We start from the raw sequence: 13,510 nt of genomic DNA on the forward strand, positions 1-13,510 counted from the left end.
ATCAATTTCTAACCTATGAACTCATGCCCACCCATTTAATGAATTTTAGACTCTTCATGTGAATATGTTATGTGGATAAAATTATATGTCAAGTTAAAAGGAAAATTAACAAAAGTGAAACACCTATCACTTACGCTTGCGTCAGCCGACTCAACCGACACAGGTAAGGGTGTGCTTGAGTGCACAAACGTACAATGAGTAAAATGGAAGAGACGAGAGTATAATGAGATTTCAATGTTCATGAGTTAACGAGGAGCCGCTGTTGACCATCGAAAAGAATATACAACGCGGCTATTACATTTGATGGAACAATTTACAGGAAATTACTAACTTCAGCTATTTGGTTGGTCTAATCTACAGAAAATGCAATTAATGTTTAGCAAAAAATTACTGGGTAAGCGTCAAATCACAAAGGTCCAGCCTTCGCGGGAGTCGTACCAAGAGACATCCGGTACTCCAACGTACCAAGCCATTGAATTTCATATAGGCTTAGGCATTCTCAAACCATCACTTGCTTCATACATTTTAATTGAGAAAGTTATGACCTTTTAAGGTACCAGCACATGAGATATCCAACACTTCCGAAAACTCCAGTTTATCAAAGGCTCGAATTTCAAGTAAATTTTTCCATTCTTTAGCATTTGATTGATTCAGACAATATAATCATGAAAGATGCAGCCCAATAACACAATTGCGCTCAGAGATATCCAACACTTTTGAGCACTTCAAAATCTAACAACTGCTTGAATTCAAACTAGGTTTTCGCAATTTGCAATAGCCCTTATGCCATTGATTCGTCGGATCTCTAGCCTTTTGATGGATCTGCACGAAAAAGTGCAACTCTTCCAAGAACCCAGACTTATCATGGCCTCGAATTCCGACAAGATTTGCATGAGAGCATGCTTCAATAGCTTCAAACGATCTAATTGCAAAAGGTACAGCCCTTCAATGGACTTGCATTACAACACATCAAACGTTCCTACGAACCCCAGATAGCCTCGGGTTTCGGCTAGATTTTCGTAAGAAGAAGCCTTCAACTACTCTAGATAACCAAATTGTGAAAGGTCTAACCTTCCTTGTTGGACTTAATATCCTGAAAAATCCAAAATTTTAGTTCTAAGTCCCAATTATGTTCCAAAACTTTTCTTTTGTCTCATAAAAGACTACCAACTTTTTCTTGAATCCCATAACTACCACGTTAACTCTCTGTCCAAATTGCCCTTAGTGATGTGGCATTTCCATGCCATTGCAATGGTTTTTTTTTTTCCCAAATTTCATATCCAAGAAGGTGTCTGCTAGAGATAAATTTCCATGTCAACCCAACCGGCATCTTTAGAGGTATGAAATTTGGGTAAAAACTAAAAGTTAGAGCAATTAGAGTTGGCTTTTTCAAATTGCACTTATTTTAAAGAGAGTTTTCCTTTCACATTGCTTGGAGATTTTTAATTTTGCCTTTAGTCTTCAATCTCTCGTGCTAAGAGGTCTTTCATTTTTTGCGATTGGAGAGCTCGCGGATGCTTCAACAGCTTATTCGGGAGTTTTACATCTCGCGGATATCAAGATAAATTTTGGACAGAGGATTATAGGTGAAGTTTTGGAACTCAAATAAAAGCTTGTGATTTTTTCATGAGATAGAAAAAAGTTTATGGCAGAATTGAGACTGAACCTTCAAGTTTGGGGCTCTTTATGGGACAAAAAGGGTGTATTATAGAATTGGGCGTGCGACCTAAAATTAGAGATTTTTTTAAGGTATGAGGCCAACTTCATTAGGCATCTTGTAACCTGCTCATCAAGTATACAATCGCCTTAACAATTTTGGGAACTGTTGTCGTCGGGAAACTGTTGTGAATATGCTACAAACCCTTTTTCATATGCCATTTTTTGTGTTCAAATGAGGGGAAATTTTGTTTTTACTCTAACCAAGCAGGGCGATCTGCTTTGCTTTTGCCGCATCTCTTTCTGAAGGCCCTTCCCAGCACCCTAACATTTGCACATGCTTAGCAATAGGAAACTTTTATTCCCTTTATCTTCTTCTCATTGGTCAATTCCATTCCCGCTTGCGATAATTTGATCTTACTGGAGAGCCAGATGGTTATGGAAGTCTGCTTTTAGATGGAAAACCCTAAAAAATGTTGGTCCAGAGCATTTGAGTTCGATTCTTTCTGTCGCTGATTTTACCGGCCATTCTCAAAAGCCACCGACCTCATAATCTTACTTTCTTTCTTTACTATTTTTGCTAGACTCTTGTAATCTCACCTTTTATCTCACAGGAAGCTCACAAAATTTACCAAACACATATAAACAGTAGTAGATTGAAATGGTTTCTAAATATAATTTTTTAAAAAAATTTATTTTTGGTAAATGAAATGCTTGAGTGTAACTATTTTTTGACGGGAGCAAATGGATGATTGTTTTCTTTTTTTTTTTTTGGGTCAGAAAATGGATGATTGAATTGTCAGAATTTTAATTGTTAATTTTTGATGACTTTTTTTTTTATGAAGGGTAGTTTTGAAAGGAAGAAAAAGTTTCATAGTTGAGATAATTGACTTAACGTCTTTAAATAAGATGAAAAAATTTATATGCGATGTTTACATGACATTTTTGTCGTCAATTAGTTTTTAATTTTTTTTTATAAATTTCTATACGAAGTATAATAAATACCACGAGTGATCGAAATGCTTACTCCAATCATGCTAAATTTAATTTATATGATAGTATGAATTTCTTGTATACGTATGAGATTATTGCTCAATCATAAACTATGAAATCATGATGATGATGTGCGTTTAGGACTGACAATTTGGGATACAAAAATTACCGTGGGATGAACATGGATATGGTACAAGTTTTACCGATCGACAGTAACCCACCTGTCGAATATCTAAATTCGATCCTATCAACGATGCAAGAAAGTAATGGAAATTCGCACAACACAAGAATTTACGTGGTTCGACAGCGGAGATATTCCGCCTACCTACGTCCACGGGGAGATGAGATCTGTTTTCACTAATAACGTAGAAAAGTGTACAGCCGCTCTTTCTCACACCTTCTTTATATAATAGAGATCTGTTTCGCCCTAAATATATATAGCGAAACCCTACATGACACAAATTATAAAATTGCCTACATAGCCTAAAATATTTAATTTTTCCATAGAAATCCTTCTATAATTGAACATAAAACACCTCTAGCGGCTCGGGAACGCCGCCACCGCGACCCCGGCGGGGGCGGCCCCCCTGGACCCCCGCCCGCTCATCGGGGAGCGGGACCCCCATGCTGTCCGGTCCATAGAGACCTTTCGGAACCGTCTCATAATTTCTTGGATAACTGAATACAAGACATCAACCTTAACACCACCGCCCAACGTATGCCAGATCAACACGTGTCCCTGAACTGCCACCACAAAAGTGTCGTGATTTCTATTCAAACTGGGGCGACTTGCTTTGCTTTTGATCATAATCTTTTTCCGTACGTTGATTCCAAAAGCAAATCTGAAAATGTCGCTTCAACATTTCATGTCCAATCGCTTTCCATCGTTCCGTATTGCAATTATATGTGACGCGAAACTTCACGACCATCTTCCAAGAATTTTACGGTGTCGGGACCCACGCGTCTTTCACTCCCCACCAAGCTTTTTTTTTTCCTCCAAAAAGCACAACGCAAAATGGGGGTTGCTCCTCCCCTCTACTTGAAAAAAAAAAAAGTTGAAATCAATTACTTATGCCATTAAAAGTACCCACTTTTCAAAGAACGAAAGAAAAGTTGTTTAACATGTAAGGGATTAGATCTTTTTCTTTCATTAATATATGTACAAGGAACGGAATGTCGCCGTTTTAATTTTTATACAATGCAACGAGAAGTTCAACGTAACGTAGCCCCCAAGCCCAAGCAGAATTTGATTATTTCCATTTCTTTTTCTCAGTATACTGTCATTTCCAGTTTTGACAAATTAAATTGACTTTGTAGCTTCAAAAACCATTTCCTACTAGTGTAGGAGTGAGTACTTCATCATCGACTGTCAATAATTTTCTTTAGCTACTAATCTAATCCTTCTAAACACTAACCATGTTCGCAGTCACCTCTATCCATAAGTAATAGAGGATTGTTAGATGTAACTCATCCGTCGACAACCTGTGAATTTAGTTTTGTGCATCATATGATTCATATCCATATTCTCATTCACTTTGTGCATAATTGAGGAATATGAACTTTTTTATCCTTCCATCGAACTTGCCATCACTCGCTTGAACAAAAAATGAGCTATCAAATATTTTGATAATAGGATAATCAACAAAGTTACATGACCATCCGATAGCGATCGAAAGGAATATGATCATCCGATAGCTTGTCGTACCAAGTGCATCTACTAGGAATTCCTAATCTATATCCATATTAGAGAGCATTTTATCAGCCATGACCTTCTGCTCATTGACTCTAGGATTACTTAAATAATTTTGGGTTTTCGTTTGGAAACTGCTCTCCACACGTGATCAAAGGCTTTTTTCAATACTATTTTCATGTTCAGATGAAAATGCAAAAAAAAAAAAAAAAACTAGAAAATTATCTCTAAGCATGCAGGGCAACCTGCTTTACCCATAGGCTTTTGGGCTTTCCCCTTTCTTTCTTCAGTCCCTTTTTTCTGGACCCCACGAGTCTTTTGCTCTGTTGTCATCTAGTGGAGCGACTGAGCATGAAGTAACATGGAGATGCCGTTGGCCTTTGCTATATATTCGTGCATGAAGTCGATCAGGAGGCACCACCAAACCATTGTCTCCGAACAAAAGCATTCTCAAACACTCCTTAACCCCAGCTTTTGCCTTTTGGAAATGGCGGAAGCAGCGCTCTTCAGCATTGCCACTGCCGTACTGAAAAGCCTCGCCACCGAAATTGCGAAACCTGGAGGCACCTTCGCTTCTCAGAAGGTCCAGTTGCTCTGGTGTGCCAAGGACGAGCTCCGAAGCCTTGAGGGCACCGTCCGGACCATCCGAGCTGTGCTTTTGGATGCCGAGAAGCAGCAATGGGACAAGGAGCAGGAGCAGGTCACGCTTTGGCTCGGGAGGCTCAAGGACGTGCTGTACGACCTACAGGACTTGCTCGACGATGTCGCGACCGAAGATCTGAGGCGGAAGGTCACTCCCGGCAAAAAGATGTCGAAAGCGGTAAGCAATTTCTTCTCTAAATCAAATCAGCTCAAACATCGCCTCAGAGTGGCCAATAAGATTCAGGAACTTAGGAAGACACTGGATGAGATTGAAAAAGATAGTAACTTATTAAATTTAGAGCGGCATCCGGAGGAAACAGTGGCCATTGGGAGAGGAAAGAAACCTGAACATCCCTCGCCTGATGAAAAAATAATTGGTAGAGAAGAGGACAAAAAGGAGATCAAGAAACTCTTGTTGAGTTCCTCCTCTAGCCAGAGCTTGTCATTTGTTGCCATCATTGGTAAAGGAGGTCTTGGAAAAACCGCACTTGCACGACTAGTGTACAACGATGTGGGTGTGTGTATCTGATGTCTTTGATGTGAATTCGATTATCAAAGAGATACTTAGAAAAGCAAAAATCGACTGTCAAGGGCATGACGATGAAGACTTGCCAAGTCTTCTTCGCGAGACTCTAGGGAGGAAGAAATACTTGCTTGTTTTGGATGATTTGTGGAATGAAGATCGGTATGAATGGTCGAAGCTTGGAGATTGGCTAGAGGGTGGTCAATGGGGAAGCAAGATACTTGTGACTACTCGCAGCCACGAAGTTGCGAAGGTCACGAATGCGAAATCTGTTATCCATGATCTGCGCGGCTTATCTGAAGATGAGTCGTGGAACTTATTTAAGAAAAATGCTTTTGAAGAGGGGGAAGAATCATTAGACTCGGAACAGGAGAAGATAGGTCGAGATTTAGTTAAAAAATGCGCCGGGGTTCCCCTTGCCATTAGAACTATTGGAAGCTTTTTCTACGGCAAAAAGAAAGTTGAATGGCTCCGTTACGAGGGGCGTGAACTTCTAGAAATACCAAAAATTGATGAGAAAGATGATGGAATAATGAAAGTCCTCAAGTTCAGTTACAATCATCTCCCCTCACGCTTGAAACATTGTTTTGCATACTGCTCATTGTTTCCGAAAGATTATGTCTACGATAAAGAGAGGATGATACATTTTTGGGTGGCACAAGGCTTTATCGAGTCACGCAACGGGGAGGATAACCTTGAAGAGGTCGCTGACATGTACTTGTCAGAACTGCTGTGTAGGTCATTCCTCGATGTTGATGAAAAAGGCGACCATGGCGAGGTCCTGACTTTCCAGATGCATGATCTCATGCACGATCTTGCCCAAAAAGTTGCTTGAGATGAATGCAAGATTGTTAATTTCAAAGGAGGACATAATGATAGAGGAATTCGACACGCGTCATTTACTTCAAAATTTTTCTCTGAAGAGAAAGTGATGTCTCTGCTCGATCTACACAAATTGCGGACGCTAATCTTCCTGGGAAGTGAACAGCATGTACTCAACTTTGACAGAGTTTTTTCTGGGGGTAAACATTGTCGAGTGTTGCATTTAGACTATGCAGATATTCCTCTCCCTCTTTCCTCCATTGAAAAGTTGAAGCACTTAAGGTATCTTGGTATTGTTGAAAACGAATCTATTCAGAGTTTGCCGGATTCAATCATGGATTTGGTGAATTTGCAGTTCCTTGAACTCTCTGGATGTAGGTGCCTTAAAACATTTCCAAGAGATTTGAGGAAATTGGTCAACCTTCGATACTTGCTTATTCTGGATTGTGAGTCAGTGAGCCACCTACCATCCTTGAGTGAACTCCCTTCCCTAAGGACGTTGATTCTTGAAGGCTTGCCCGACTTGGAGTTCGTTCAACGGACAAGTGACGTGGGGCAATCTAAGACTGCACGCACCTTCTTCCCATCTCTTGAGAGATTGGTACTAGTGGAATGCGGGAAGCTGAAGGGATGGTGGGGAAGTAGGGAACTAACGAGAGCACATCAAAAGCATCACCGGTCGGACAATTCAGAGTCATCCTTCCCAATACTTCGGTCCGTGAAAATATGGGACTGTCCCCGATTGAAATTCGTGCCACCATTCCCCCGGGTGGAGCACTTGACCATATGGGACGCGAAAATGTTGGAAATAAAGCCCGATCCAAATTGCCCGTCAGAAGCCGCAGTGGGATCCACATTCACCCCTTTCTCTAAACTAAAGCGTCTATATCTTTTTGGAGATGTGGAGTCCCCGATGCTCGGGACTCTACTCCGATCGGCCAATAATCTAGAGTTCATGAGCCTCGATGGTTGCGACATAAGGAGCTTCTCTCGTGGCATGCGCCACCTTTCCTCGCTCCGGGAACTCCACGTTGAGAGTTGTGAAGGACTCGATTTTTGGTGGGAAGAAGACCAGCATGACACCCAATGGCCATTCCTTACGAACCTTCGTGTTCTTACGATCTCATCTTACTATTATTTGATGCAATTACCCGAGGGGATTCAACGTTTCAAGACTCTGCAATCTCTCGAGATTCATGGCTGCTGTCCGAGAAGTTTGCCGGAATGGATTGGAAATTTCTTTTCGCTCGAAAAGCTTGTATTATCTAACTGTAAAAATTTAGAGCATTTGCCATCCGAGATGGGCAACCTCACAAGCTTAAAGGAATTGAGGATCATTCATTGTCCCGATCTGAAAAAAGATCGCCATGAGGATTCACCATGCATCGCGCACATTCCAATCATTGTTTGGGAGGATTAGGTGGACGAATCCAACTATTAGCATAGTGGGTAGGTGAAAAGACTATCACCTGTTCCTTTCAATTATTTACTTCTTTGATTAACTAATTTCTCTTCACCATATTCGCAGTGCACATTTATCGAAAGAAGAAAGCGTCTCTCTAGTTTGCCACCGACGTCGTGTTCAGGTCGAAATTGCTGCTGTACATAACCTTCCTCGTCATGTTGCGCATGTGGAACACCTTCTTTGCCTCGTCATCTTGCTCGTGGAACCTCCTCAATCCCTCCTTCATCTCCGCCACGGCTGCCGGAACTCCGGGGTTCACCACCCGGAAGAACCCCGGCGTCTCTAACGCACGTCACATCCTCTCGATCGCCTCCTTCCTCTTGGTCGGGTCGCGGTCGATTTCGCCGAGGTCGATGATTGGGATGCTGAGATTCTCGGAGCCGCCGCCGCTTGATTCGGAGCTATCTTCGGATGTCTCCCGTGGTCGGATGAAGAAATTCTAGGGATTTCGGTGATCCCGGCGTCGACCGAGGCCTTTGATGCCGGCTTTCAAGTCATCGCTTGCTCTGTCGTAGCTCTGCTCGCTGAAGTCAGAGGCCAAATCGATAGTAGGCATTGTTCCTCTCTCTCTCTCTCTCTCTCTCTCTCTCTCTCTCTCTCTCTCTCTCTCTCAACCGCAATTCAATTTCACCGTGAATGTAAATTTGTTGGAGATGAGTTTGGATTATGAATTGAATGTTATGGAGACTTTGCAACGCATGGTATGAGCAGTTTCTTTATAGCCGAGACATGGCAATGCATGATATGGCTCATATGATTTGATCTACCGCTTGCCGAGAAAATTACAGTGATGTCTAATAAATGGCTAATTCAATTGCCATGTGGTTGTTTCTGGTTATTGTCATTGAGCGAGTTGGAGGCCGGCAAGAATTCCACTTTTTATCCTTGTTGCACAAAGTGGATTCGAAGCTGAACCAAACAGAAATGTTCCCGAAAGTGCAATTTTTCTCATAGTAGATTAGTGTTGTAATTGTCATACGTAGTATTCGGCGCGGTTTCATCTATTGATAACATATTTCTTTCGATCTTAGATCGGTATGTGTTGATCTTCCTCTCCCTCTATTTCGTGCTCTCTTTTAGTTCCGCTTTTGTTTAGAGAATGATCTTTGCTTTTGAGAGTTGTGTTGCTGCTGTCAAATTGAGCAATATAAGTGTCGATTACCGAGCAGTGAAAAAAGGCAATCTTGTTTCGTGGTAGTTTTACCTAGATGAACAAATGGGCAGACTTTTTTCTTCAAGTATAGATATCAATAAGACCACCTTTATAAATTTACACGATCTTCAACTTGAAATCAAGAAGCGCAGAAGCTCCATCTAGGCCTTTGGAAATGTAATGGGCAGTGTAGTTTGGAAGTGTAGTCTCCTTGCAGATTGGTGGGTTGTCTGCTGATGTTAATTCATTGATGGTTCCATACGACCATGGAGTGTTGCCCAAGAAGCATGCCACGGACACTCTCGGGCCTCTCCTGTTTGCCGTGACTCAATGCTCGACACTCTTAAAACCGATTGTTTGTTGTGAGCCGCAAATGCAACATTAGTGAAACGCTCTCGGTTCTTAGGTTAGAAATGAAGAAACACAGTTTCTATGTACTAGTATGATTGCAATCTTAATGTTGATAAATACCAAAACTGCAGAATATCTAGAATCCACATTGACCGCTCCCGTGAAAACGTTGTTTTCAACATATATCTATTTCATTCGGACAATTTTGATCCTGTCAATGTGAGGCTAGCAGGACCTAGCGAAAGGTAGAATCAAGTTTAGATGAGTCAAATAGCTCAGTAGGATACTCGATGCACAAGCCATTTGGTAATGGTAAACACCGATTTTTCTTACCAAAGAAAAGTATAGATTGGGAAGGCATAATGTCATATTGCTACGGGGAGATGCCATGTCAATTTACTTGTTGAATTCTGAAGAGCTCTTCAACTAGCTTAGCATATGAGAGAGTACAAGAACAAAGGCGAGAAGAGGATCGCAGTGTGTCTACCAATCAAAACACGATTTAAGAGAAACTCAGAAATGGACGATGATTATTCGGGCCGAAGCTACTTATCTGCAAAAGATCTCCAACGTTGGTCACTAGTGCTCCGGGTATTGGAGGAACGTCGATCCATTGGTTTTATGAAGCTCTTGAAGTCCTCCAATTTGATCTTGGCGGAGAATTGTGAGGAAGTCGTCGTCTGAATGCTCTATCACACCCAGGGTCAACTCGAGCTGGGGGCATGGCGGATAGTAGTGGCACATGATCGAGTGTCCCTTTCCACTCTCGATCTCCTTCAAGTGATTTGTGTGGAGTCCTAGCGCTTCTGATAAGAGCTCAAAAGCACGAGAGCCCGGTTTCATCACATGCTTTGAGTACTCTATTAGCATTTCTCTACCGCAGATATTGCGATGCATGAGAGAATTGAGCTAGAGCTGCCTTCAAAGTATGGTTGGATGGACTCCTAGAAAACACAACAAAGGGTATTGGTATTTTGTATCAACTTGGGTGCAAAAGTTTGGTATCGCTACCGCAAGAACGCGAATGAAGTCAACTGTCGAGGGAACATCCTTTTTTCTCAAAAAGACCGGAACGAAAACATCTGAGGTTCTCGTCGGTGAAAATGATCGATCATTGAGGTTTATCTTACTGGTTCATCTCATTGATAGCAACTAGACGCAAGATTATACGTGCCATGGCAGATAGATATAATTTAGGCAAGAAACTTTGTACACATTTAGTGGTAGCAGTTGCCTCAACCAATTGAACAAAGAACTAGGCACTTTCATTTCTAAGTGGTCAATACCTATTCGAGGGGAGAATGACCAAAATAGGTTCTAAACCTATTGCAATTGTGCCTTGCAGTCCTAAATTTTTTTGTTTTTTGGGCAATTGAGTCGTAAACCTTTAGCATTTGTGCTAATTTATTCCATCCGGCGAATTTTGGTTGGAAATCAATGGCATAAGCTCCGGCAGTCCTACGTGGCAAGGCCGGCATTGATAGAGGTAATTGCTAATAGCATTTGAATATCTTTTCAGTCCGATGAATGCAAAATATAGGACATTTAAGGAGCTCATAAATGTTTGCATAGCTATTGAAACATTGTATTTAAATAGTATGAAGCATGATCGAGCACAAAAAGAGATCAATTGGCTATTAAAATAAACTTATGGAAAACCATAAGTAATAAATGAATTTTCTGACGAGAAAATCCAAATTTATTTCATTCATTACTTACCCGAGAGTTCTTTTTCCACACAAAAACCAGAATAGCTCATGAATTAACAACTAATAATCCAAATTAAAGAAATCATGTACACATAGGTTACCCTTGAGAAACGTACTAGAAACACAATAATCCAATTAGTATTTAAATTAGCGAACTCTCCTTAGTAGCCCCATTTTGGGTATCATGACTTCGAAATAAAATACAAAATCTTCGTAAAAAAATCCAACCGAAAAATTAGATTAAAATCATTGCAATGTTGCAATGCTCCTATTTTATTTAGTTTACACAAAACACCGAATCACAAGAATATGTGCACTAACATGTTTGAAGCTATTTAGAGATGCATTACTTCATAGTTTTCAATATATTTTCTTCTGCGTCAATATCATAAATATATATTTTTTGTTAAACTTGTATACTTTTTCAAAACTCCAACTAAATTATAAAAAAAAAAAAACTATGTATAAACCAGTGCAAAGAACAAGAGTTCAACTAGTAGTTTAGTATTCATGAAACCTCAAAATTAATTGTTAAGTATCTAATTTGTTGCTGGTAAATTCAGTTTTCAAATCACATTCGTCGCCTAAGTTGCATTTGCCATCCCTATGCATGAATGGAAACGTAGGGCACGCATGATAACACTTGTGGAATTGGATTTATGCTTTAGAAGTGCTTTTGGAGTAGAAATTCTTTTGGAGCAGAAATTCGTTTGGTAAAAATTTCTACTTCTAAAAGAAATTTCTACTTCTGAAGCGTTTTTACCACCAACTTCAGAAGTTAAAAAAAATAGCTTCTCCAACTCAAAAAGTACTTCTCGCCTCGCCCTCTTTTTGATCATACCCACATCCGCCAACCTCCACCGCCGTGGACTGTCGCTAACCGCCGCCCATCGCCGACCTCAACTAACCACCGCCCATGACCACCGCCAATCGTTGACCATCGCATGCTCCCACCCACCACGGACCTCCGTCGGCCGCCACCCGCCGATCGTCCTCGGTAGCCAACCACCGTCGACCTTCACCTGTCACCGCCCATGATCGCCAACCACCGCCCCAACCGCTAACCATCAACCACCGCGCCGGCCGCAGCCACCGCTGTCGATTGGCCGTCTCCGGCCACCAGAGTAAAAAAAAAATTATTTAAGAAAATTAAATAATATTTTAATAATAAAAATTATTTTTAAAGAAATTTAAAAAGTTCAAAAATGAAGTAGAAATTTTTCGACCCCCGATAATAATTTTCCATAGAATATTTTGTATTAATAATGTTTCAGAAGTAAAAATTTTCAACCTTTACCAAACGAATTTATCTGATTAGAAATAATTTCTAGAGTGGAAGTATAAAAACCAACTACTAATAAAAACCAACTTCTACTTCTCGGGAGAAGTAGAAAAATCAACTTCTACTTTTCGGGAGAAGTAGAAAAATCAACTTTTGGCAAAAAATTAATTTCTCAAGCAGTAGTGTTATCATGTGTGCCCTAACCGGTACACGTTGGCCCGTGTAATTCACACATACACATGAAGGTTACTCTAATAAAGGATACTACATTTTTGTGTTATGATATTATTAAAGAAAAGTCAAGCGTAAATTTGTCTTGTGGAAAATATTATGATTTGAAAATAGTTATTTAAAAATGATAGATTGTATCGCTTATAAAGATTAATAAATATAAACATATTTTAGTTATTCATGAAAATATTTAATCATAACTCAACAATGAAAATATTTTTTATTGATAGATTATTTCAAGTGATACAATTAATGAGTTTTAAGAAAATAGTTTGCAATCATTTACTTTCTACGAAACAAATAGAGAGACCAAATAAACGGAGAGTAATTTGTTTATTTTGTAAAAAATGAATCTTCTGCAAAATATTTTTCAAAAAATAATCGCTTATATCATTTAAAATAGTTAATAAATAGAAAATATTTTGATTATCACCAATAATTTATGTCTAAATATGTTCGTGGGCGACGAAAATACATTTCATTCATTCATTTTTATAAGAGATATAAGCGATATTTTTAGTAAAGTATTTTTTGACTTTTTTTCCGCGAAATAGAGCCTAAAATGAAAAAAAATGTATTAAGACCTTGGCTTCTCGGTGCCTCCGGGTTGGACTGAAATCACCGGTCCAACCAAAATAATTTTTTGTTTCTCCTATGTTGAAACCTTAACTAGCACCGATACGGAAATGCAGCACGACACGCCAATATATTATTTCTTAAAAATAAAAAAATTTGACACGTTGGGACACGTTATATATTAAATATATTTTTATATTTATGTGATAGATTAACATGTATATATAAAAATATCATCAATGAATTTCTTCTCCTTCTTCTTCCTCTATAGGGATGCACGATTAGCGTTTTTTTTTTTTTTGGCTGATTGAGTATATTAATTTTGTGGTAATTGGGTATATGACTTAAGTATATATAAATTTGATAATTCAAATTTTGACCCCTAATTTATTAAAAATATTTAAAATTGACCCGTGC

At 39.6% G+C, this 13,510-nt stretch overlaps 3 protein-coding genes across 3 annotated transcripts in view; 2 read left to right on the forward strand and 1 right to left on the reverse strand.

The window, feature by feature from the left end:
• The window catches only part of LOC125314691 (putative disease resistance protein RGA3), a 104,658-nt gene extending 98,319 nt beyond the window's left edge, over positions 1 to 6,339 (forward strand). The window contains exon 2 of the mRNA XM_048277598.1: positions 5,550 to 6,339. Within this exon, the coding sequence (XP_048133555.1) occupies positions 5,550 to 6,339 (790 nt within the window). The remainder of the gene's footprint in view (positions 1 to 5,549) is intronic.
• The window catches only part of LOC125316405 (1-aminocyclopropane-1-carboxylate oxidase homolog 1-like), a 23,621-nt gene extending 15,182 nt beyond the window's left edge, over positions 1 to 8,439 (reverse strand). The window contains exon 1 of the mRNA XM_048284701.1: positions 8,398 to 8,439. The gene's annotated coding sequence lies outside the window, so the exon portion shown is untranslated. The remainder of the gene's footprint in view (positions 1 to 8,397) is intronic.
• LOC125316535 overlaps positions 4,666 to 13,510 on the forward strand; it is a 25,809-nt gene continuing 16,964 nt past the window's right edge. Inside the window, exons 1-2 of the mRNA XM_048285093.1 lie at positions 4,666 to 5,159; positions 5,449 to 5,496. Of these exons, the coding sequence (XP_048141050.1) occupies positions 4,701 to 5,159; positions 5,449 to 5,481 (492 nt within the window). The 5' untranslated portion in view covers positions 4,666 to 4,700 and the 3' untranslated portion in view covers positions 5,482 to 5,496. The remainder of the gene's footprint in view (positions 5,160 to 5,448; positions 5,497 to 13,510) is intronic.

This window comes from Rhodamnia argentea, chromosome 1, assembly GCF_020921035.1.
Source record: "Rhodamnia argentea isolate NSW1041297 chromosome 1, ASM2092103v1, whole genome shotgun sequence".
NCBI classification, from domain to species: Eukaryota; Viridiplantae; Streptophyta; class Magnoliopsida; order Myrtales; family Myrtaceae; genus Rhodamnia; species Rhodamnia argentea.